Source organism: Sphaerodactylus townsendi, linkage group LG06 (assembly GCF_021028975.2).
Source record: "Sphaerodactylus townsendi isolate TG3544 linkage group LG06, MPM_Stown_v2.3, whole genome shotgun sequence".
Taxonomy (NCBI): Eukaryota; Metazoa; Chordata; class Lepidosauria; order Squamata; family Sphaerodactylidae; genus Sphaerodactylus; species Sphaerodactylus townsendi.
Window position 1 is genome coordinate 97,085,670 of NC_059430.1, and position 25,826 is coordinate 97,111,495.

The 25,826-nt window shown below is 45.6% G+C and overlaps 2 protein-coding genes across 5 annotated transcripts in view; one reads left to right on the forward strand and one right to left on the reverse strand.

Moving 5' to 3' along the window:
- The first annotated feature begins 949 nt into the window (after positions 1–949).
- LOC125435410 (interferon alpha-inducible protein 27-like protein 2B) lies at positions 950–16,627 on the forward strand. Its single transcript, XM_048501611.1, has 9 exons — positions 950–1,048; positions 1,306–1,375; positions 4,096–4,166; positions 4,829–4,861; positions 5,729–5,890; positions 10,088–10,189; positions 14,476–14,508; positions 15,368–15,529; positions 16,371–16,627. The coding sequence occupies exons 3-9, from the start codon at positions 4,160–4,162 to the stop codon at positions 16,445–16,447; spliced, it is 576 nt and encodes a 191-aa protein (XP_048357568.1). The 5' UTR covers positions 950–1,048; positions 1,306–1,375; positions 4,096–4,159; the 3' UTR covers positions 16,448–16,627.
- A 2,488-nt stretch (positions 16,628–19,115) lies between these two features.
- The window catches only part of ZMYM4 (zinc finger MYM-type containing 4), a 70,462-nt gene continuing 63,751 nt past the window's right edge, over positions 19,116–25,826 (reverse strand). For all 4 annotated transcript variants that reach the window (XM_048499877.1, XM_048499879.1, XM_048499878.1 and 1 more), the window contains 3 exons: positions 25,246–25,494; positions 23,549–23,675; positions 19,116–21,693 (listed from right to left, as the gene is read on the reverse strand). In XM_048499877.1, coding sequence (XP_048355834.1) covers positions 21,486–21,693; positions 23,549–23,675; positions 25,246–25,494 — 584 coding nt within the window. In that variant the 3' untranslated portion in view covers positions 19,116–21,485. The remainder of the gene's footprint in view (positions 21,694–23,548; positions 23,676–25,245; positions 25,495–25,826) is intronic.

The following is a 25,826-nucleotide window of genomic DNA, read 5'->3' on the forward strand; positions in this document are numbered from 1 at the left end:
ACCTTCAGCTCTTGCCCTGGAAAAACACTTTATTGCCATTTTCTTAAAAGCTATGCTTCCTGGTTTGTCAGGAACACCGCCATGCAGGGTGCACAGATCGGTCCAGTCCCAATTAAGCTCCCCGGCCATACTGCCCTGAGGGGGAAACACAGGAAGGACTCTTTCAGGAAGTTACATTGCTTTTCTAGGGAAAAACTCTGCCAAATGCTCTCTGCTCCTCTTTTTTTATTTTATTTTCTGAATCCTCTCGGCTTTTCAGAAAGCAGCACCCGTAGGGCAGGTGATGCTTTTCACAATACACTTTAGAAACAGGAGGCGAGCTCTCCTTTGCAGAAGATAGTGCTAAAATGCAGATCTGCCGGGGCTTTCAGCGTATTCAAACCTCGCGCCAGAGATGGGGAAGGGCACGACCGGCTCTTTTCCAGCAGCAAAACCCCTCTGGCTTTAGGGAGGGAGAGGATGCTTTTACAACAACGTTTGGAAAGAAGCAGCCTGCAAACATAGGGCTTATTCCAAACACCGCTCAGGAGATGGGAAAGATGCACGTATCTCAAACGCCGCATGGCTTTTGGGGAGGGGAGGAAGGGTCATGCTTCTTTCGTTTGGAAAGAAGCATACAGCCCGGGAAGGGGCGGGGGTGGGGGGAAGGCGAGCCTGACAGTTAGCTGCTCTTTTCGTTTGGAAAGAAGCACGCCGCACACATAAAGGACATATTCCAAGAACGCTCCGGAGAGGGGGTGGGGGTGGGAGATGAGCGTTTGATAAGTGGGAGGGAAACACCCCACCCGCTAGCAGCTTCTCTCCCGATCATGAACAACTCCTCTTGGGAGGGACTGAGAGGGATGCCAGTCTGTTGAACACTGATTAAAAACGCTACACAGAAACGCCCTGGACTTGCAAAGTAGAGCCAACTTCCAAAGTGAATGACACACACACAGAGATACACCTCCAGCCTCCACTACAACAATTGCCAGCTAGGGGAAGCTGGGGAAGACGCGAACACACATTCTAGCTATGCTTATGCAGATTGACACCTGGGAGGAAGAAGGTAGAGAACTGAGTCAGTAGGAAGATGGGGGGACAGGACAGCCTGCTACGCAGGCTGTCGCTGACAGCTGTCATGATGAAGGGAGGGGGAGGTTTTGTCTTCTATGGGCTTAGACCAGAATAACTCTGCATAAGATTGCTCTGGATGGCTACCTTTTTTCAATGGAGAACAAACCAATTTGAAACAGGGTGGGGTGGGTGTAGGCTCATTTTTTTTAACTGGTTTAGTGTAAATATGTATCTAATGTCTCTATGCAGGTCCTTTGACTCTGTGTAAGGCAAAGCTAACTCCAACTGACAATCTCATACGACAAAAGAGAAATTCTGGGTAAGACCACCTATTTATACTGTGATACTGCTTAAATTTGATGACCACTGAAGAAGACATGGTCAAAAGGCATCTGGTCATGTATTTCTGTTTGTCTTGGTATTTTATGTATACAGAGATATCTTGTATTACCTTTTGATGATATACATTTGTTTATATTGTTTCTTTGCCGCTTTCTGTGGCTTACTTAAGAAGAAGAAGAAGAGGAGGAGGAGGAGGAGGAGGAGGAGGAGTTTGTATTTACATCTCCCCTTTCTCTCCTGTAGGAGACTCAAAGTGGCTTATGTAACCCCTATGTTCAGAATGGGATGACCCAGAAATTTTATAGACTGCCCAATCCCGGCGGGGCCTCTATTGTCAACAATAAAATGGCAAAATCACTTAATAAATAATACATTAATTCACCACTGCCACCTTTTTCTCCTCCTCCCTTCCCCAGTTTCAGTGTGGGATTGACTTCCTCTAGTGGCCACGGGGCCTGGGGTGAAGAAATGTGGAAGTCTCATTGCCACTGGACTGAATGGGAAACTACCAGAGAATCAATTTACTTGTGAGTATGAGGGATGGTGGATAAGCTGTCTCAGAGAAATGATATGCTTTACAACTCTTTATGACAGCTTCAGAAGGTACATGCTGGCCTGCAGTAGAAGAGCCAGATTCCAGTTCAGTAGCATCTGGAGAGGAAGGGAGCTACCACTCCTGAAAACTTGGGGGTGAACAGCGGAGGGAGGGGGAGGGAGGGGGAGGGGTGGAATGCAAGGGAGGGGAGGGAGGGGGCCGGCATGTGGACCTGGCCCACCCACCCTATTGGAGGGAGGGGAGAGGAGGGAGGGTTGGCATGCAAGGGAAGGGGAGGGAGTGAGGGATGGCATGCAAGGGAGGGAAAGGAAGAGGGTTTGGCATCTGGACATGGCCCACCCAACCTAATAGAGAGAGGGAGAGGGGAGGGAGGGGTAGAATTCAAGGGAAGGGGAGGGATAGGGCCGGCATCTGGACCTGGCCCACCCACCCTAGTGGAGGGAGGGGGAGGAGAAAGAGGGGTGGCATGCAAGGGAGGGAAAGGAAGAGGGTCCGGCATCTGGACCTGGCCCACCCAACCTAGCGGAGGGAGGGAGAGGGGAGGGAGGGGTAGCATGCAAGGGAAGGGGAGGGAGCAAGGGGTGCCCCACAGAACCCACACGCACAGGTTACACCAGAGGCGTTCCTCCCATTGGGCAAAGTGGGCAGTTGCCCAGGGCGCCACCTTGTGGGGGGCACAAGAACTGCAGGTTTGTGGGATTTTTTTGTATTTTCAGTGTTTTTCCGTTTTGGGTCTGCAGAGGGCGCAGTTTTTAGGCTAGCAGCACCAAAATTTCAGGGATTTTTCAGGAGACTCTCCTGATGATAACATCCAGGTTTGGTGAGGTTTGGTTTAGGGAGTCCAAAGGTATGGATTCCCAAAGGGAGTGCTCCCATCCCCCATTGTTTCCAATGGGAGCTAATTGGAGATGGGGGCTACACATTTGAGGGTCCATAACTTTGGACCCCCTGAACCAAACTTCACCAAACCTGGGTGGTATCATCAGTAGGGTCTCACGAAGATACTCTGAAATTTTGGTGCTGCTATCTTAATAATTGCACCCCTGACATCAAGCACCCCCTAAATTTCCCCGGATGTTTCTTTTAAATCCACCCCCTTCCTTCCAATGCTTGTTTTCTTTCTTTCTTTTATTCTCTCAATGTCTAATAAAGTTTATTATTATTATTATCATTAAATCCGCCCCCTTTGGCATGGATGTAAAGGGAGAATCTGAGGTCCCCAGTGTAAACATTGAAAGTGATGCTGTTTCAGGGTGGGGGATAATCCACCCCAAAACAGCATCACTTTCAATGTTGTTTAAACTGGGGAGCCCAGATTCTCCCTTTAAGGTGGATTTAAAGGGAGAATCTGGGATCCCTAGTTTAAACACTATTGAAAATGATGCTGTTTGGGGGAGGATTTCAGCATCACTTGTTTAAACTAGGGAGCCCAGATTCTCCTTTTAAATCCACCTTAAAGGGAGAATCTGGGCTCCCCAGTTTAAACAACATTGAAAGTGATGCTGTTTCCTCCAATTGGGGGGACTGGATACAGCACCATAAAATGTTTTCATAGCAGTAATAAAACATTTTGAAAGCATTTTGAAAATGTTTTCAAAAAATATTTCTGCTGTGTTCAAATCTGTGAGTTGGGGCACGTGCTATAACGTGATGGTGACTTTGAAACAACCTGGTGGAAAAAAATCTTTGTTTGGTCATGGTGGGGGAGGGTGGCCGCCCATGGGGGGGCATCAAACTCAGGTTTTGCCCAGGGCTCCAGTTTTCTTCTTCTGCTCTAGGCACGCTTCACTGGGTTACACCTTGCTACATCTTCCCTCTTTTGCCCTTTCCCCCTCACAACAAACACCCTGTGTTTAAAAGCTTGTACCCTAAAAATCTCTAAGATGCCACTTGTTACAAATCTAGCTGTTGTACTGTAGACTGGCATGGCTATCCTCTGAAACTTATATCCAGTATAAAAGTGTTGCTTTTTAAAGTGCTACAAGTTAGATGCCTTTTGGATTTTCTACGAGAAACAGCCCACACCTGTACAGTTACGCTGCCTTCCCCACTGAAATCAACGGGCTTAGATCAGAATAACTCTGCCCAAGTTTGCGCTGAAAGTGGTTTAGTGTAAACATGTATCTGATGTCTCTATGCAGGTCATTTGAATCTGCTGTAAGGCAAAGCTGACTCCAACTGATAACCTCATACGACAAAAGAGAAATGCTGGGTAAAAAATGTTATTTATATCTTCTGGGGGTCTCACTGCCATGCTTCCCTAATGGTTTGTGACACTGTTGTTCCCTGATTAAAACCGGAGGCATGCTTCACGCCCAAAAGGTGCAGGCATTTTTTTCTCTCAGTCAGAACCAGAGGGAGCACCTTCTTTGGACTGGCAAAGTAGCTGGTCATTTTTGCCTCCTTTTGCTCTCTCTCTCCCCTTCGTCCCATCTATCCAGGAAGGGTCCTGATGCCTCTGGATTTTCCCCACATCTATGACCCCCTCCCTAAACCTCCCCCCAGCCCTGGTGGGCCACAACCAGATGATGGGCCCCTTTCCCCCTCCGTACCCTCACCCCTGGGGTGGGTGGGATTCAACAAGATGATGTTCCCCTTTCCACTCTCCCTCCCTAACCTCCTCCCCAGGGTGGGTGGGCCACAACCAGATGATGGGCCCTGGAGCATTGTTATTTCCTCTCCCTCTCTTAAGAAACTGAACTAATACTTACGGGGAATGGCCATGGTGGCTTAATCTGTTTGGCGTGTCAAGTTCAAACTCTGGCATCTTCAGTAAAGGTATCAGGTAGTAGGAGATGGGAAAGACTTAAGACTTTGGGTACTTTCGCACATGCAGAATAATACATTTAGTAACACAAGTCTCTCTTTCCTTAGTCAGCATTGTTATCGGGGCTGCAACTGGCCTAGGTAAGTTTCCAGTTAGGTCCTGCAAATGGTCAATCAGTATGCTCTTCCATATCAATCACTACAAAGTAAATTTCCAGTTAGAAATAGTTTCTAGATTATGTCTGCACTGATCCCTTGCAGTCAATCTATTTTCACCACTTGCGATCACAGGGTAACAGTCCTATTTGCTCAGATTACTTCAAATTTACCAGACCCTGGAAATTAACCAGGGTCAGTATTTTGATGGGAGACCACGAAGGAAGACTCTGTAGTGGAAGGCAGTGGCAAGTCAACTCTGCTCATCTCCCGCCTTTCATCATTGCAACACAGCAGCACTTTACCTTAGCGATAATGCATTTCAGAAGCTTTAGGTTCTTCGCACCTGTGCTGCTTTCAGGTGGTAAAGGGATGAAAAAAAGTTGGCCTGGGAAAGAACCCCAACAGGTCCAGCTTGCCATTCAGAAACAAGGAACTAATCTTATTGTGCAGATTTGGAAGCTAACAGTTGGCTTGGGTTCCTGAGCATTGACTCCTACTAGGGAGGTCGGGGAGCTTTCTAAAAGTTAGTTGCTTTTTATTTATAGGTAGTCAGTGACCAATAAGCAGGCTACTAGCAGTGGAAATGGCTGGCAAGTTGCAGCCAATTTATGGCAACCCTGTAAACATTTTTAAAGCTAGAGACAAACAAATGGTTTGCCATTGCTTCCAATCCTGGACCTCCTTGTGATCTCCTATCCAAGTACTGACCAGGGCCAACCCTGCTTAGCTTCTGTCAAGATCGAACTAGTCGGCTAATGCAACCTGTCTAAGGGATAGTAACACAGGGGCTGCTTTTTTGAGATTACTGTAATGAAGTATAGAACTAATCTTGCATTGGTCACAATGCAGGAGCTGCCATCATTGGGATCCCGGCAGCAGTTGGAATGCTGGGTTTCACGGCAGAAGGAATTGTGACTGGATCTCTAGCTGCAAAGTTGATGTCGATATTTGCCATCGCCAATGGTGGAGGAGTATCTGTTGGTGGTATCGTGGCCTTTTTGCAGTCAATTGGTAAGTCTGCCTCTTGGGATGCCAGCCTGCAGGTGGGACCTGGGGATCCTCTGGAACTGCAGCTCATCTCCAGACTACAGGGATCAGTTCCCTTGGAGAAAGTGAATGCTTTGAAGGGTGGCATAGTGCCCCATTGAGATCCCTCGTCTTCCCCAAATATCCAGGAGTTTCCACCCTAGATCTGGCTTACCCGTCCCCCTGGGAGTGAGAGGGGAAACAGGCAACTCTGCCTCTCAAGAAGGAGGTAGAATTGTGTCTCTGAAGACTTGCATGCCAGAAGGGGTTGAGCATGTGGCACATTTGGAATTCTGAGAACAGGGAACGGGTGCAACTGCAAGATGGCTGGCACAAGAACGCTAGGGCCAATCACAAAATGGCTGTCTGGGGGCGGGGGGTGAGGGAGGAGGGCTGGGGCCAATCACAAGCTATTGCTAAGTTTGCCAAAGCATTCAGAATTTGCAAACCAAGCATCTTCCTATGACAAAAGGACCTTTCTGAATAGGTACCATCCATGCACACCTAAAGGTCTTCTGAGCTCTGCTGTAGCACCTTCTGCTGTGGGGAAAATCCAGAAGTGGCTCCTTTCTGTGAGGAAGAGATGCTTTGCTGATGTACCGAATGTGTACCAGGAAGCCCATCAGTGGGCACAAAGATTGCCTGCCTCCTGGTGGGGCCTGAGTTTGCCTGGAATTACAACTGATTTCCAGACTACAGAGATCAGTTGCACTGGAGAAAATAGCTGTGGCTCTATATCCCTGCTGATGTTCCTCCCCAAACCCACCCATCCCTGCCACTGCCCCAAATCTCCAGGAATTTCCAAATAAGAGTTGGCAACCCTAGCTTACACTGTGTGTGTGTCTGTGTGTGGTGTCACTGCGTTACCATTATACTGTCCCTTATCTGCCTTCTTCCCAGGTGTGGCGGGTCTGTCAGGTGCTGCGACAGCTGCAATAACGATCGGAGGAGCATTGCTGGGGGCCATTCTATCATGAAAGGAGCAGGTCTCTATGCCTTCTTGTAAGATGGAGTCTGAACCCCTTCCTACTAGCTACGCAGAAACAATCAATGCTTGATTTGCCTTAGGAATGATCTCAAGATGCACCCTGCTGAAGTCCCTTCTCTCCCATGCCTTCACTATACAAACACCAAATAAAGCTTTGATGAGACCTTGATTTATTGACTTCATTTCTGTATGCTGCCTTTCTCCCCAAAGCAGCTAAGACCATTCTCTTCCCCATTTTATTCTCACAAACAGTCCTGTGAGGTCGAGTGGGCTGAGAGTGCATGACTGGTTGAAGGTCACCGGCAAACTTCCCTGGCACTAGTGGGGATTTGAACCTGGGTCTTCCACGTCCTAGTCTGATAATCTGGCTCCTTCACCTAAACAACACAGATTGGGTGAACGGGAACATATATCCCATGCCCACAATGACCCTGCCAGTTAAGGAGGGGTTTCAATTGCATAGGGAGCTTTTATGTGACATCCTCCTGTGGCAGATTTAGCAGCTCTGGGCCGATCTAGAAAACCAGAACTCTCCCCCACACCCCAAAACTTAACAGGATCTTGAATAAGAGGTTCTTATTTGGACTTGCTGACAACACACACACAAAATACCACAAGCCAACCAAGCCAAAGGCAACCTCCTGTTTCCTTGGCGCTATAGAAGAAACTGCCTGCCTGTGTCATAATACCAGAACTGGGAGGATGGGTGGGCTGGACATCTGATTGGCAGTAGATTAAAAGAAAACATTCCCTCGTAGAAGGTGCCATTCACTCATGAAATTGCCTGTCCTGCAAAATTATCTCAGCAGTTTAGGGATCCATTTAGTCCACTGCCCTTTTTCACACAGTGACCCAACTAGTTACTCTGATGTGCCATCAATGGGGCATAGAGGTGGAGGCCTTCCCCTGATCTTGCCTCCTGGTTTACTGCCTCTGGATTCAGGGGCTCCCTTTGAAGTAAGAGTGAGGTAAAATGCACTAGATGGAGAAATTAATGGAGGACAAGTCCATCATTTTAAAGACCCTGTGACAGCTAAATGGCATGTGCACTGAGGAGGGCCTGCGGCTCAGTGGAAAAGAAAGTCCCAGGTTCGATCCCCAGCAACTCTAGGTTAGAAAGGATGTGGTAGTGGGTGATGTCAAAGACGTCCACTTTAGATCCTGGGAAAGTAGCTACTGGTCCAAGTGGACAATACTGACCTTGAGGGATCAGTAGTAGGACTCAGAAGGTGCGCTTATACATGGAGGGAACATGAGTGTGTGGGGGTGGGGAGCTGTTATTTTGCATTTCTGCCTCTTGGAAACATCTTGGGTGTTTGAGCAGGGAAAGTGTTGTAAATACCCATTCAGTGAGAAGGTAGTAGGAGGCAGTTGTCTTCTCTCAGTTGTCTTTGCTCGTAGCAAAGAGAGTACTTTTTTGGCAGCAGTAAATCATGTTACCTTGGAGGCACTTTCATTTCTGAGGTATGGATTGCTGGAAAGCCAACTAAATATACCCTTTATGATGTTGCTGGCTTTACTGGAGAATGGTGGATTCCCCCCCCCCCCCCCCCCCGGTGTTCCATTGGCTGTTACTTTCCACACTCCCCAAGACTTTCTTAGGCACCAGCTGCTACAGGAGAGTGTGCTCAGCTGAAGGTAAGGTGAGACTTCTAGCAAAGAGAGCTGGTGGGCATGGGATGGATGGATGGATGGATGGATGGATGGATGGATGGATGGATGGATGGATGGATGGATGGATGGATGGATGGATGGATGGATGGATGGATGGATGGATGGATGGATGGATGGATGGATGGAAAGGGGAGACCTGAGCAGTAGCTGTTCCCTCTCCAACCACACTAGCCCAAGCTGTTGAGCCCCCCTCCACACTTTTGGGGCTAACATATATGGGGAAGGGCGAGTCTCTGCTGAAAGGGGCTTACAAACTGCAAGTGGTGTTGGTGTTTCTTCTCCATCCCTTCCTTTCGCAGGTGGGGAGGCAAAAAGAAAGGAGGGGAACATCTATACCAGGGGTCTGCAACCTGCGGCTCTCCAGATGTTCATGAATTACAATTCCCATCAGCTCTTGTCAGCATAGCCAATTGGCCATGCTGGCAGGGGCTGATGGGAATTGTAGTTCATGAACATCTGGAGAGCCGCAGGTTGCAGACCCCTGATCTATACAGTCATCTTCTCCTGGAGAACTGATCTCTGTAGATGGGATATCAACAGCAGCTGGATCAGGGGGTGGGTAGAGAAGGTCAGATGCCCCAGGCGATGGGCAGAGAGGGGGTACCATACAGCAGGAAGTGGCAGAGGCTCAATAGCCCAGCAGAATGGCTCTTTCTTTTAGCTGTGCATCTGGTCGTTCACTGATGGACTATTGTTTTAAGAGGGGTGTCTTCCACAAAAGAAAAACCAGTTGAATTCTTTATAACATTCCTCAATTTGAAAAGCTGACAAGGAAGAAATGGCAAATCCAGCTTTTGAGAGTGGAAGCAACCTTTGTCAGATGGCCTGTTTCGGATGGAGAAACCTTTGATGCTTGAAAGCTGGACGTCTTGTTAGATTAGTAGATATTGCTGGACTAAAATCTTGCTATTTATCAAGAGAAAGCCTAGCCCTAGGAGCATTTTTTTCTTTTAAAAAGTCACCACAAGAAGTTTGCTCTTAGCAGGCAACGCTAGCACCCACGTGTATGCAAGGTATGTATCTACAGTAGCCTCAAAAATTTCCACATGTATCTTGCTTGCAAGAAAAGGTTACAAGTACCTGCATAATCTGTGGCATAGCTGGCATAGAAGTTACAGCAGCGGTTCTTCTGAGAGCCTCGGGAGGGAGGATTTTTCTTTTAGGGACCTTCAGCACATGCTGAATAATGCACTTCCAATCCACTTTGCAGCTGGATTTTACTGGACGGAATAGCAAAATCCACTTGCAAACAATCGTGAAAGTGGGTTGAAAGCGCATTATTCAGCATGTGCGGAAGGGGCCTTAGTGTGTCCACCAGGACCCTCAGCCGTCTGCCTGCCAACGCTGAGATCCTGGCAAATAATCGTCCCCCCCCCTCGTCCCCCACACTTTGGCCACACCTTCCCAAAAGAGAACCAGAGAATCGAAACTTGGGAGAATGGAAACTGATGTGGACTCTTGACAGATCCGAACAGCTGAGCGAAATCCGAAGTCCTCTTGTGTCCCATTGGCTGTTATAGTTACTGCTGGCTGTTGTGTCCCATTGGCTGTTACTTTCCACACTCCCCCCAAGACTCTCACGCGCCAGCCGCTGCACAAGAGTCTGCTCAGCCGAAGGCAAGGTAAGGCTTGTAACAAGAGAGCTGGTGGGCATGGGATGGAGAGGGGCGACGTGACCAGCAGCCGCCCCCTCCCCAGCCCCACTGGCCCAAGCTTCTGAGCCCCCCCTCCACGCTTTTGGGGCTGGCATATATGAGGGAGGAGATCTCTGCTGAAAGAGGCTTGCAAGCTGCGAGTGGTGTTGGTGTGACTTCTCCATCCCTTCCTTTTGCTGTCCAAGAGGCGAAAAGAAAGAAGGGAGGGGAAGTTTACAGTCAACTTCTCCTGGAGAACTGATCTCTCTAGCTAGGACAGTGGTCTGCAACCTGTGGCTCTCCAGATGTTCATGGACTACAATTCCCATCAGCCCCCGCCAGCATGGCCAATTGGCCACAGGTTGCAGACCACTGTCCTAGAGATCAGTTCTCCAGGAGAAGTTGAATAGTAAAGCAACAAATTTGTATTCCATAAACAGAACCTATATATGGGTTATTAAGCTGTAATCCATGCAATACTCTCATCAACACAGTTAAGTCTTATCTGTTCAGTTGTTTTACAGCACAATGGCCTTTTTCAACACACACACAAAATTAATCTTATCAGCACAATTGTTTTTAAGCATAATAATCTTCTTGGCATAGTAACTAGTTTTTATCTGCAGTTATTTTTCAGCACAATAGTTTTTTCAGCACAATCAACAAATTCTTTTAAGCACCATAACACCGATATGTGAATTGGAAAAGGTATTCAGTCTGTTGAAACTAAGGAGCCGAAAACGCAAAGAAGACAAGGAGCTGAAAATGCAAATTTATGCGCAAGGCGGTTTACTACATAAACAAGGCGGTGCTTATTTATGCTTATTGAAGGAACCTTCAACCTCATTTAAGTTTTTGGAACACACTCAACTTGGATATTTTTCAAAAAGACTTAGTATTATGCTTAAAAACAATTGTGCTGAAAAGATTAATTTGGTTTTTTTGTGTTGAAAAAGACCATTGTGCTGTAAAACAACTGAAGACTTAACTGTGTTGATTAGAGTACTGCATGGATTACAGTGTAGTAACCTATATATAGGTTCTGTTTATGGAATACAAATTTGCTGCTTTACTATTTGGCTAGATGTTTATAAATTTTGAAATTGCCACTCAGTTTAATAGAGTGTGAACACGTTCTTGGTACCCCCTACCTGGAGGCTGGCATCCCTAGGTTTGCCAAATACTGTAGATTTCTCAAAATACAGAGGTCAGTCTTATGAAAATATTGCCGACATATCTGGGCACTATCAAGGAATGGAGAAGTTGTCAGAAGAGAACAAATATGCCCTATTCATATCATGTGCTGCACTCTATCTTGTCAGTGCAATGCTGGAGAGTTCTGGGGGACGCAGATGAGCTGCCCTCCATCGTGAACACGAGCTGGGTGTCATCAGCATATTGATGGCACCGCAGCCTAAAACTCCAGACTAGACTTGCCAGGGGGCGCATACAGATATTAAAAAGCATTGGGGAGAGGATCTCCCACTGCGGCACCTCACATTCAATGGAGTAGGCTTGGAGTTCTCACACCCCCCCCCCCCCACCAGCAGTTCCTGGTCTCAGATAAATGAGGCCCACCAATCCAAGGCTGATACACTTTTCTCTGCCTCTGTGTAGTTCTTAAAACATATTTAGGCAATGGTCATGTGTTGAAATCTTTTGCTGATGCTCGATGGGAGACTTGGGCAGTGGCAAAAAAGCACAGTTCCGGAGTCCCAGTCAAAGATTGTGGATACATTAGAAAGTATAGCTGAAGAGCAATCCCAAAAAGGAGAAACTACACAAGAGGCAAGAAACATTGCAAACAAGGTTAAGAACTGGAATCTGCATTCATGTTGAACACGTGGAATGAAATTTTACAACACTTTCACCACACTAGTCAAGCTGTCCAAGAAGAAGAGTTGGATTTGGAAACATGTGCAGACTTCTATCAAACATTAACGGAACACTTACATACTTTGTAGAAAAAGATCGAAAGATGTGAAAACATATCAAAAGATATCTTGCTGGGCACATAACCTCAGAGAAGCTCAGTCAAATGATGACAGTGCACCAGAAACAGCACAGTTGTATTGGCGGCGGCCCAGGGTCTCTACTTTGTTCACATATCTGGTATTCTTGTAATGTTTCATTGTGATATACTGTTTATATTTGATGACCACTGAAGAAGACATGGTCAAAATGCATCTGGTCATGTATTTCTGTTTGTCTTGATATTTTATGTATACAGAGATATGTTGTATTCCCTTTTGATGATATGCATTGGTATATATTGTTTCTTTGCCATTTTCCGTGGCTTAGTTTTAACAGTTTATACCCTGAAAATCTCTAAGATGCCACTTGTTTCAAATCTAACTGTTCTACTGCAGACCAGCACGGTTATCCTCTGAAACTTATATCCAGTATAAAAGGGTTACTCTTTCAAGTGCTACAAGCCTTTTGGATTTTCTGCTAGAAACAACCCACACCTGTGCAATTACTGCTGCCTTACCCACTGAAATCAACAGGCTTAGATCAGAATAACTCTGCACAAGATTGCTCTGGAACATGGCTGCCTTTTTGCAATGGGGAACAAACAAATTTGAAACAGGGAGTGGTGGGTGTAGTAGGCCCATTTTTTCGACTGGTTTAGTGTAAACAAGTATCTGATGTCTCTATGCAGGTCATTTGACTCTGTGTAACACAAAGCTGACTCTAACGGACAACCTCATACAACAAAAAAGAAATGCTCGGTAAGACCACCTATTTATATCTTCTTGTGGACCCACCGCTATGCTTCCCAAATGGTTTGTGATGCTGTCGTTCCCTGATTAAAACCAGAGGCATGCCTCACACCCAAAAAAAGGTGCATGAATTTGGTTGTCAGAACCAAAGGGAGCGTCCGCTTTGGAATGGCAAGGTAGCTGGTCATTTTTGCCTCCTCTTGCTCTCTCCCCCCTTCATCCCATCTATCTAGGAAGGGTCCTGGTGCCTCTGGAATTCCCCCACATCTGGAATTCCCCCCCCCTTCCCTAAGCCTCCCGCTGGGCCTGGTGGGCCACAACCCGATGATGGGCCCCTTTCTCCTTCCGTACCCTCACCCCTGGAATGAGTGGGATTCAGCAAGATGATGGTCCCCTTTCCGCTGTCCCTCCCTAACCTCCTCCCCAGGGTGAGTGGGCTATAACCAGATGATGGGCCCTGGAGCATTGTTATTTCTTCTCCCTCTCTTAAGAAACTGAACTAATACTCGCAGGAAGGGTTATGACTTATTCTGCTTGGCATGTCAAGTTCAAACTCAGGCATCTTCAGTAAAGGTATCAGGTAGTAGGGGTGCGAAAGACTTAAAACTTTGGGCACTTTTGCACATGCAGAAGAATGCACTTTCAGTTCACTTTCATAATTGTTTGCAAGTGGATTTTGCTCTTTCGCACAGTAAAATCCAGCTGCAAAGTGCTTTCAAAGTGCATTATTCTGCATGTGCAAAAGGGCCTTTTGATGGACCAATGGTCTGATTCAGTATAAAGCTACTATGTGTGTGGGAGCAGGGGGAGGGGAGGCACAATCTTCTATCAGTAACTTTTAGAAAGTTGATATCAAGCTAGTGTGTGTGAATGTAACATACTTCCCTCTGTGATACACCTCTGAAGATGCCAGCCACAGATGCAGTCGAAACGTTAGGAACAAGATCCACCAGACCTCGGCCACACTGCCCGGAAAACCCCCCACAATCAGTTGAATCCAGCCGTGAAAGCCTTCGACAATACATTTTTATTAGCAACTTTTAAAAAGATGATATCAAGCTATTGTGTGTGAATGTGTTCTCTGTACCTCATCTATAAGCTGATGGTCTGTACCTTGACTGGTAACCGGTAGTCTTTAAGCATTCTATTCTTCAAGCAGTCTTAGTCTCAATTCCCTTTACAGTTCAATCCTAAGAACCTTCTCCTGGGAGTAAGCCCCATTGAATAGACCTACCAGCATAGTAGACCTCTTGGAGAGCCATCCTAACCAAATCTGCTCAGAACTCAGTCCTATTTAATTCAATGGGACTTACTTCCAGGAAAACATTCTTAGAATTGCAGCCTTCAGTCATTGTTGACAGCTGTAAATCTTTACTGCATATTCAATAACTTTAATAATAAAAAAATAGATAGTATGGCTGGCTTTGTTGCTGGATGTTTTAGATAAACTGACTTTTAGTTACCTTGGGATAACTGCTTCTGTCTTGCCTGCTCAGATTCTAAGTACTTCTCCTTAGCTCCGTTTATTAACACAAGTCTCCTTTTCCTTAGTCAAAGCTGGTCTCGGGGCTGCAGCTGGCCTAGGTAAGTTTTCAGTTAGGTCCTGCAAATAGTCAATCAGTACATTCTTCCATATCATCACTCCAAAGTAGATTTCCAGTTAGAGAGAGTTTCTAGATTATGTCTGCACTGATCCTTTACAGTTGGTCTATTTTCACCACTAGCGATTAGAGGGAAACCGTCCTACTTGCTCAGACTTCACTAGTTCAATTTTACCAGACTTTGGAAATTAACCAGGGTCAGTACTTTGACGGGAGACCACGAAGGAAGACTTTGTAGAGGAAGGCGGTGGCAAGTCCACTCTGCTCATCTCCTGCCTTTCATCTTTGCAACACCACAGCACTTTACCTTAGCGATAATGCATTGAAGCTTTAGGTTCTTCGCACCTGTGCTGCTTTCAGGTGGTAAAGGGATGAAAAAAAGTTGGCCTGGGAAAGAACCCCAACAGGTCCAGCTTGCCATTCAGAAACAAGGAACTAATCTTATTGTGCAGATTTGGAAGCTAACAGTTGGCTTGGGTTCCTGAGCATTGGCTCTTGCTAGAGAGGCTGGGGAGTTTTCTAAAAGTTAGTTGCTGTTTATTTTTAGGTAGTCAGTGACCGATAAGCAGGGTAGTGGCAGTGGAAATGGCTGGCAAGTTGCAGCCAATTTATGGCAACCCTGTAAGATTTTCAAAGCTAGAGACTAACCGATGGTTTGCCATTGCTTGCAACCCTGGACAGACTTGTGATCTCCTATCGAAGTACTAACCTGGGCCAACCCTGCTTAGCTTCAGTCAAGATCAGGCTAATGCAACCTATCTAAGGGATAGAATCACAGGGACGGCTTTTTTGAGCTTGCTGTAATGAAGTATGGAGCTAATCTTGCATTTGTCACAATGCAGGAATTGCCACTGTTGGGATCCCAGTAGTGGTAGGAATGCTGGGTTTCACGGCAGCAGGAATTGCGGCTGGATCTGTAGGTGCAAAGATGATGTCCGCAGCTGCTATCGCCAATGGTGGAGGAGTAGCTGCTGGTAGTATCGTGGCTGTGTTGCAGTCAATTGGTAAGCCAACCCCCATGTGGGACCTGGGGATCCTCTGGAATCACATCTCATCTCCAGACTACAGGGATGAGTTCCCTTGGAGAAAATGAATGCTTTGGAGGGTGGTATTGTGCCCAGTTGAGATCCCTGTCCTCCCCAAATCTCCAGGAGTTTCCAATCTGGATCTGGCAAAAAAAACCACAACCAAACACCCGGTGGCGAGAGGGGGAACAGGCAACTCTGTCTGCTTCACAAGGAGGTAGAATTGGGCCTCTGAAGACGTGCATGCCACAAGGGGTTGTGAATGTAGCACATCGGGAATTTTGAGAACAGGGAACGGGTGCAACTGGAAGATGGCTGACACAAGAACATGGTAGCCAATCACAAAATGGCTGTCTGGGGCGGGCGGGGGAGGGAAGGCTGGGGCCAATCACAAACTATTGCTAAGTTCGCCAAAGCATTCAGAATTTCAAACCAAGCATCTTCCTATGATGAAAGCACCTTTCTGAATAGGTACCATCCATGCAGACCTAAAGGTCTTCTGAGCTCTTCTGTGGCATCTTCTGCTGTGGGGAAAAGCCAGAAGTGGCTTCTTTCCGTGGGGAAGAGGTGCTTTACTCATGTGACCAATGAGTACCAGGAAGCCCATCAGTGGGCACAAAGATTGCCTGCCTCCTGGTGGGGCCTGAGTTTGTCTGGAATTACAACTGATGTTCCTCCCCAAACCTACCTTCCCTAGACACTGGTCCCAAATCTCCAGGAATTTTCCAAATGAGAGTTGGCAACCTTAGCTTACACTGTGTGTGTGTGTGGGGGGGGTCATTGTGTTACAATTACTGTCCCTTATCTGCCTTCTTCCCAGGTGCGGCAGGTCTGTCATTAGCTACAAAAGCTGCAATAATGATCGGAGGGGGACTGCTGTGGGCCATTCCAAAATGAAGGGAGCAGGTCTCTATGCCTTCTTGTAAGATGGAGCCTGGACCCCTTCCTACTAGCTATGCAGAAACAATCAATGCTTGATTTGCCTTAGGAATGATCTCAAGATGCACCCTGCTGAAGTCCCTTCTCTCCCATGCCTTCACTATAGAAACACCAAATAAAGCTTTGATGAGACCTTGATTTATTGACTTCATTTCTGTTTGCTGCCTTTCTCCCCAAAGCAGCTAAGACCATTCTCTCCCCCGTTTTATTCTCACAAACAGTCCTGCAAGGTCGAGTGGTCTGAGGGGGTGTAACTGGTTGAAGGTCAACAGCAAACTTCTATGTCACTAGTGGGAATTTGAACCCGGGTCTTCCACGTCCTAGTCTGACAATCTGGCTCCTACACCAGAACAACACAGATTGGGTGAATGGGAACACACAAACGCACACACATCCCATGCCCACAATGACCCTGCCAGTTAAGGAGGGGTTTCAATTGCATAGTGAGCTTTTACATGACTTCTTCCTGTGGCAGGTTTAGCAATTCTGGGTCAATCTAGAAAATCGGAACTCTCCCCCACACCCCAAAACTTAACAGGATCTTGAATAAGAGGCTCTTATTTGGACTTGCTGACAACACACACACAAAATACCACAAGGCAACCAAGCCAAAGGTTTCTTTGGAGCTATAGAAGAAACTGCCTGCCTGTGTCATAATACCAGAACTGGAAGGATGGGTGGGCTGGGCACCTGATTGACAGTAGTTTAAAAGAAAAAACATTCCCTCGTAGAAGGTGCCATTCACTCATGAAATTGCCTGTCCTGCAAAATTATCTCAGTAGTTTAGGGGTCCATTTAGTCCACCACCCTTTCTCACACAGTGACCCAACTAGTTACTCTGGTGTGCCATCAATGGAGCATAGAGGTGGAGGCCTTCCCCTGATCTTGCCTCCTGGTTTACTGACTCAGAATGCAGGGCTCATTTTGGAGTAAGAGTGAGGTAAAATGCACTAGAAACTTGATGGAGAACAAGTCCATTTTTTAAAAAGACGACGTGACAGATAACTAACATGTGTATTGAAGAGGACCTATGGCTCAGTGGAAAAGCATTTGCCTTCCATACAGAAAGTCCCAGGTTCAATCCCCAGCAACTCTAGGTTAGAAATGATGTGGTAGTAGATGATGTCAAAGACCTTTCCTGGGAAAGTAGCTACTGGTCAGAGTGGTCAATACTGACCTTGAGGGATCAGTAGATTCTGCTCTTATACACTGAGGGAACGGGGGGCGGGGGGAAGGAGCTGTTATTTTGCATTTGTACCTCTTGGAAACATCTTGGGAGTTTGAGCAGGGAAAGTGTTGTAAATACCCAGTCAGTGAGAGGGTAGCAGGAGGCAGCTGTCTTCTCTGAGAGTACTTTTTGGGCAGCAGTAAATCATGTTACCTTGGAGGCAATTTCATTTCTGCGGTATGGATTGCTGGTATATGGTTTATGATGTTGCTGGTTTTACTGGAGAATGATTCATCTTGCATCTCTCGGGCAAGTAATGAGCACCTGTGAGATCATACCACCCTCATGGTCATGTGTGACACTCATTACATAGGTGGGTGTTTTCTTAGCTATAACTACAGATAGGAACACATAAGGAATCCATAGCTATTACTGAGCTCCTTCCCTAAAAAGGTAGCCATCTTGTATCAGACATCTCTATGGGTCCCTCAAAGGCATGCCTCCACTGAATCTGGTTAGAAACTGTTATAGCTATACTCAGGAAGATGCCCGATACTGAGTCGGACCACTCACTCATCCACCAAGGTCAGTATTAACATACCCAGACTGGCGGCAGCAGCTCTCCTGGCTCCCAGGTCAAGGAGTTGCTCATAACCTTTCTGGTGCTTTTATCTGGAGATGCCAAGGTTTGAACCTGGGATGGTCGACCTCTAAGCCACGACCATTCCTGCTTGTGTACCAATTGGGGACAGGAATGAAGCTGACCAGTCTATAGCTTCCCAGGTCCCCATACCAGGATCCCTATTTTCCAGTCCTCTGATTTAGAAGCTGACGTGAACAAAAATTACATATTTTGTTAGATCATCAGTTTTTCTTTGCTTCCTTTTTTCTAGAGAATTTTGTCTTCTGAAAGCCCTTGAACTAAAAGGAAAAAAAAGTGGAAATAACATCCATTCCAGTCAGCTTGAACAAAACATTATTTTGTTTGCCAGGCAGGCAGAACCACCTGGGAATGTAGGCAGTCCCTTACTGGTACCCAGCCCACAAACAAACAAAAAGGCATTCGTCTAGGTCACTTCCATCCAATTCAACAGGGCAGTTACATTCTTAATTGACAAAACATCGATTTGTGTCTTACAAACTCCTCCATCCATTTGAACCCATCCAACTTAAGATAAGTTTTTAAAAACAGATTTAAATGTGAAAACTGTTTTTTCAGCTTATCAAATTCATTGCAGAATTCATGAATTTGCTTGGAGGACTTTTCCGCGCCAGAGGGATGCATAGCTGGTAAATCAGCGTAAAAAGCCATAGCAACCCCAGAAGTGCCACACATCTTTCTCCCTAATCTCACTGCAGCTTCTTAAAAATACCAGAACACCCCCCCTACCCCCACCCCCCCGAGTGAACAGGAAACAAGCAGCGTTCTACAGGCAGAAAGAAAACTGTACTCATCCATCATATACAAATATACTGCTTTATTCTACGGGAATCTGTCTGTTAACTTCTATCAAGGGAAAACCCACGAAAAGTTTTTTTTTTCATTTAAGAATTCAACAAGATGGTTTGGATCGTTCCCTTGCTTATTAATTCCCTGAAGAAGAAAAAATTAATTCACACAATTTCTAAGAAAAAAATAAAGAAACAATCTGACAGACATAAATAGCTGCACTTCTGAGGAATTCCCCACCTACTGTGGGCTTTCTCAATTACAGATTAGTATAAGGACTCTGGGCAAACTTACATGCAACCAAGACACCACTTTTTAAAATTTTTCTCTTTTTTAATAGCCGTACAATAAATGGATCTTATCTGTTGTTAAAAAAAAAATTGGGTTTAGAAAAAAAATTGTGAAGGACTTTCTTTTAAACTTCAAGAAAACCATATTTGCTGTCAAAAACCAGTAACAGTGTGTTTGCTATTCAGCTACATATTCATACAGCTATAATGGGAAGGGAAGGAAAAGGGGAGTTGGGGGGAAATTAGCATTAAAAACACTTAGGAAAAAAATTAGTGGACTTCAAAATCTAAGATGTTTGCTGGAGAGTTCATGGCCCGGTTTCAACTCTTCCTCCTCTCTTTTTCAAGTTATTTTTTCACTCAGGATATAAAATTAAACGGGATCTGTGTTCAGAAATCAGACATCAGGGTGGAGTGGGAAGAAAGAGACAAATTGTACAGAAATCAAATGTAGGGATGGGGATACCAAAAACACCCCCCAACCTTATTTCATACAACGTTCTGTACTTTAAAAACACATTAGTGATTTTAATTACAGGCAGGAACAGTACTACCAAGGACACAAGGGCAAGAGAAACTCTATTATGCTCTGCTTTTATTGTTACTGTCGTTACTGCTAAAAAGAAAACCTCAAATGTGCACACGCACGCACGGACACACACAAAAAAGGAGGTTTTGTTCAAAACTGTTGAGATTTTCAGCCAGAGAGGGGTTTGGTTCTTAAGAAAAAAACAGAACTCTGTTTTAGAAATTTGATGCTTGGACAAAACTGCCAGTATATACAGTTCTCTCTGCTTTTAAAAATAGTCCAAACTTACAAGTTGTCACTGAGGTATTAAAAAACCCAAACTTATATTTGAGACCATGGTGGAACTGATTTAACCTGGTGAGGAACCAGGTGAGGGGATTTCCATCTGGGGAGAGGAATACAGGGGGTAGGAGGGAGGGAGGGGTAACAGCCACGCCATCAGAAGTTTTTTCTTTGGAGGGCAAATAGCATGGATAGAGAGAAAGGGGGAGGGAGAGAGGAACAATAGTCTTTTCAAATAAAAAGAGAACTTAAACGTCGGCAAAAGCCAGAAGGGCCCTTCCGTCCAGAGCAGCAGTGTATAGATATTAAGAAAGAATTTCAGACAGGACAGAGAGAGGATTTATGCAGCCCGTGAGAAAAAGGACACCTTGAACCATGTGTGTGTGCACCTTGGCGTGGGGTAGTGGGGCAGGGGAGGTGAAGAGGAGGGAATTTGGTGGCTAACTGTTTTTGTGTATACACTTTGAAATTACTGGCCTTCTAATAAAACAATTTGGCTTGGCTCGCAGCAGCTGCCCAGTGAAAAGCCCCAACAGAGTCACTGTTTAAAAAGAATGGGGATTTGGCAGGATCCTTGCCAAGTTCTCCCCTAGGACACAAAATTCTTGCCCTCCTTCCTTCCAGCTTCTGGCTGAGTCAGCCTTACTGAACATCAATTCAAAATTAAAATAAAAATAAAAAGGGAGGAAGGGAAGGAAACTGGGGTGTGTTTGTGTCAGAGACAGTGTTTCCACCGGTTTGCACCTTACCACACTGCCTTGAACCATATGGAAAATTATCTTGTAAACTCCACAAATGTGTCACCAGCAGACAGGCTACAAAAACCAGCCCAAGTTGACTCTAGCTCTCTTTGCTTCCATGGTTATAGGGAAGAGGATATACACAACAGGTTTCCTTTTAAGGAAAAAAAATCCATAATCGGTTTTTATCCCAAAACAAGCACCACGGTGGGTTGGGGGGGGGGGAAGTGGGGGGAAGGATCAGGTACAAAGTTCATCTCAAAGAGTGTGTTTCAGGACCGATCCCCATCCTTTTATGCAGACTTCAGTTTCTTGCGCCTTCTTGCTATGTTTCTGTCCTTTGAGATTCTAGTTTGCTTTCCGTTATGGCTCACACAGCACCTCCCGAGAAGTTTCTGGTCGGTGCAACGAGACAGAGAATATTTCCCAAAGGTTTCACAGTTTGGTGCTTTCGAAAGTTGCTACTGGACAGGGTAAGGAATAAAAAATAAAAACCACAAAAAAAGAGGGAATGCCACCTTCCTCCTCCTCTCATCTTTAGTCTGAAAGTTCAGGATCAGAGTCCTCCGGTTTGACTTTGGCAAGCTCTTCATGTACCTCCCTGACCATAAGGATGCGCGTTAGCATGATGTCCAAAGTTCCCGGGTCTATTGGCATAGTGGAGTACCACATAGGGCTATTGGGGACGCATGAACGCTCCGGTTGGAGGTAAAAGACGTCGCTTCTCTGCTTCACGCTTTCGGAACTGTTTTGCAGGGAAGAAACAGGGTTTATGAAAGTTGGCAGCGTTAAGGTTCTCACTTAGAACACACATGCAAAAACAGAATGCTGTACAGTAATTCAAGATACAGAGTGGCGGAACACAAAGAACCAGAGTTTAAAAGCTGACTCAACCACAGAAAGTGGAAGGGTCTGGGTAGAATATCAATCCTGTTCCTCTCAAACAATACTGGAACAGCAGAGAAGAATCCCGAAACCTACAGGTATAAAAATGGAATAAATTTTTCCTTTTTTCTCCCCAACATATAAGTCACGAATGATCAGTACCAGTTCCTTCCACCCAAAATAATAGTTCTTAAAATTTTCGTAGACTTCTCAAAGTGTTTGCATGTATAACAATCTCAACAAAACTTATAAAGAGAAATTACTTCCTTCGGAGCACAGCAGCTGCTTCACACCAAGCAGGTTTGAGATAGAGGCAAGATTTAAACAGGAAATTTGAGGGAGCAGGATGGGAGTTTTAAAAATTGGCTGCCCCCAAGGGCTTCTGCTCAGAAACAGCTGCTGGCTGGGGCAGTGAAAGAGGAAGAAGCTCTTCCAGGGATGCAACAGACTAGGATTGGAGCTATACTGAGATGCATCAATAAGGGATGCATACTGGGAGCTATAATGGGTTGCATCAATAAGGGATTACTGGGATGCATCAATAAGAGTATACTGTCTAGATTGAGGGAAGTAACAGTACCACTCTACTCTGTATTGGTCAAACCTCACCTAGAGTAGTGTTCAGTCATATGGAGCTTGCTGTTTTGTTCAGTCATATGGAGCTTGCGGTTTTGTAAAGTGATGCACATAGGGGCAAAAACTCCAAACTTCACATACACGCTACAGGGGTCAGTGATATCAGTCACAGACCAGGAAAGGGATTTGGGAGTCTTAGTTGATAGTTCCATGGGAATGTCAACTCAGTGCATGGCAGCTGTGAAAAAGGCAAACTCTATGCTGGGGATAATTAGGAAAGGAATTGAGAATAAAACTGCAAAGATTGTCATGCCCTTATATAAAGTAGTGGTGCAACCGCACTTGGAGTACTGTGTTCAGTTCTGGTCGCCACATCTCAAAAAGGATATCAAAGAGATAGAAAAAATGCAGAGAAGGGCAACAAGGATGATTGAGGGACTGGAGTACCTTCCTTATGAGGAGAGGCTGCAGCGTTTGGGACTCTTTAGTTTGGAGAGGAGACATCTGAGGAGGGATATGATTGAAGTCTATAAAGTTATGCATGGGGTAGAAAATGTTGACAGAGAGACATTTTTCTCTCTTTCTCACAATACTAGAACCAGGGGGCATACATTGAAAATGCTGGGGGGAAGAATTAGGACTAATAAAAGGAAACACTTCTTCACACAACGTGTGATTGGTGTTTGGAATATGCTGCCACAGGAGGTGGTGATGGCCACCTGAATAGCTTTAAAAAGGGCTTGGACAGATTTATGGAGGAGAAGTCAATCTATGGCTACCAATCTTGAGCCTCCTTGATCTGAGATTGCAAATGCCTTAACAGACCAGGTGCTCAGGAGCAACAGCCGCAGAAGGCCATTGCTTTCACATCCTGCATGTGAGCTCCCAAAGGCACCTGGTGGGCCACTGCAAGTAGCAGAGAGCTGGACTAGATGGACTCTGGTCTGATCCAGCTGGCTTGTTCTTATGTTCTTGGGCTATGAGAGGATCTCTGAACTCAGCCAAAAGCAGCAGCCATCAAGAGCTGGGGCAGGAATACCCCCTTCTGCAATGCCGGCATGCAAACCCTTTCCTCTTCTTTGATAACAAGGTTTGATTGAGAAGGAGAAACAGAAATAAAGACTCCTGCAGTCACTTACCATTTTGACAAGTAAAATTCATACAGCCGGACTGGACATCTCAAGGGGTTGTCAGTGTTCTCAACCATCTCCACGGCTGTTGGGACCTCTTCACCCTCGTGGCGTTTTCTTTTGCCTACTAATTTATCTGATGGGACAGTACAGAAGAGAAGAAACAGGGTGATACCACAAAGAAAAAACTGCAGTCGCTATGGTCAGCCAAAATGACAATGACTTTGGTTGCACTAACTATGGTTGCAAAGTTAAAGGAAGTCTGGCTAGCCTCGACCAGGGCCAGGACCTTTTCAGCCCTGGCCCCTGCCTGGAGAATGCTCTGCTTAGGGAGACCAGAGCCTTGCGGATTTAACACAATTCCACAGGTTCTGTAAAATAGAGCTGTTCCACTAAGTATACAGTTGAGGTATCTATGGTGATGGTTCCACATTACTACATTCCTGATTTTAAATTGTATTTTAATATGTTAAGTTTTACCGTATATACTCGAGAATAAGCCGAGGCACCTAATTTTACCACCAAAAACTGGGAAACTTATTGACTCGAGTATAAGCCTTCGAACTTGACTCAGTAGCAGCTAAAAACAGAAGATTTGGGAGCAAGATGAAACAGAGTTGCTTAACAGAGTTTGCATTAGGGATGAGCAGCTTTCCAGGACCCTAGGAACACAAATGAATCACTGTTTTCCTCCAAATGTAGAATAATTCTGGAATTCATAGCCATACCAGCCTAAATTTTGCTCTAAAGAAAGTCTTTGTCTTCAGCAACATGAGTATTTGGCAGTAAACTACTGTATGAAGAATTGTATTCATCTAGAATGCAATGCACCAATAACCCTTAGGAGAGAAATGCCTCAGTTTCTTGTAACACACACACACACAACCTAGTTGTAATGCTATGCAGGCTGTCCTTACAGCTTGTTTTTACAGCTCTCTGGTGAGTTAGAAAAAAAGCAGCAACATGCTTACTGGATCCCCACAGTAGCCCCAGTTCTGGCCACCATCTTGCAATTACTGTATATACTCCAGTATAAGCCAAGGGGGCTTTTCCAGCATAAAATATGTGATGAAAAAGTCGGCTTATACGCGAGAAAATATGGTAGATTAGTTATAATGTTTTACAGATTGTTTTATCAGGCATTGGAAACTGCCCTGAGACTGATAGGGAAGGGCAGTGCAAAAATCCACAAATAAAATAAATAAATGAAGTTTCCCTTCTTAGTAAGAAAAAGGAGAGTGGAGGTGGGGTCACCGCCAGTTCTAGAGTCCAGTTTAGATGGTTCAGCAGTTCTGTTTTTTTAACTCTGCCATTTCAGGCTGTGAAGGGAGTGATGGAGATTGCTATGCATTGTGAGGGAAACTGCCTGATAAACAAACACAACGGCCTATTAAGGAAATGTCCTCTTCAACATATAGAGGTTTTAATGTGCAAGGTGAACCTCAAACCTTTGCACTGATGCGCTTTTTAACAATTTGGTGATTTGTGTGAACTGAGGGAAGCATTCAAGACACAAGACTGCCCACCTGCAGGCTAAAACGAGACAATGAAGTGTAGCAGTTAAGAGCCTCATGGCTAGGATCCGGAAGACCCAAATTCAACAGCTCCAGAACACTGTTACAAGAAACCAACCTGCCCTTCCATCCAACTTGATGACCGAGGCCACACCCTCCAGCCCCACACAACCCCACGGCTTAACCAGGCACCTGATTCTATCTCCTGCTTTTGGAAAGGAGGGAAGAAGCGTAGATAAGTCAGCTTAGTGTTGTACTTCAGAGTCCGGGTGCGTCGCATGACGTGCGCAAATGACAGCTTCATGTGCTCGCTGACGTTCTTTAGCTGGAAGTATTTGGTGTTGAAGAAAAGCAGGGTGTTCAGGAGAACGATAGGGGAATAGGCGCCCAGCTGCTTGCACTCCCATAAATGCTCCTCTTCAATTCTTGAGAACATGTAACCTGGAAGGGAGGGGGAAAAGAGAAGAAGAGAGATCCAGTCAGTCGTTCAACACTGGTCAACTTCGGGCAGCCTTCCAAGACACACCGGGCTAGACTAAAGCTTGGTCCTTGGAAGAAAGGTGTTCATTATCCAAGAATACCATGGAACATTAATTAATGCTTTATCTGTTAAAAGATCTGGAATATTCAATCTCACAGATACGCTCCGTATGCAGCTCGACCGAGGCGGATCGGCGCTGCTGGTTTTGCTAGACCTTACCGCAGCGTTTCATGTGGTCGACCATGACCTTTTGGCCCACCGCCTGGCCGTTTCCGGGGTGCAAGGCATTGTC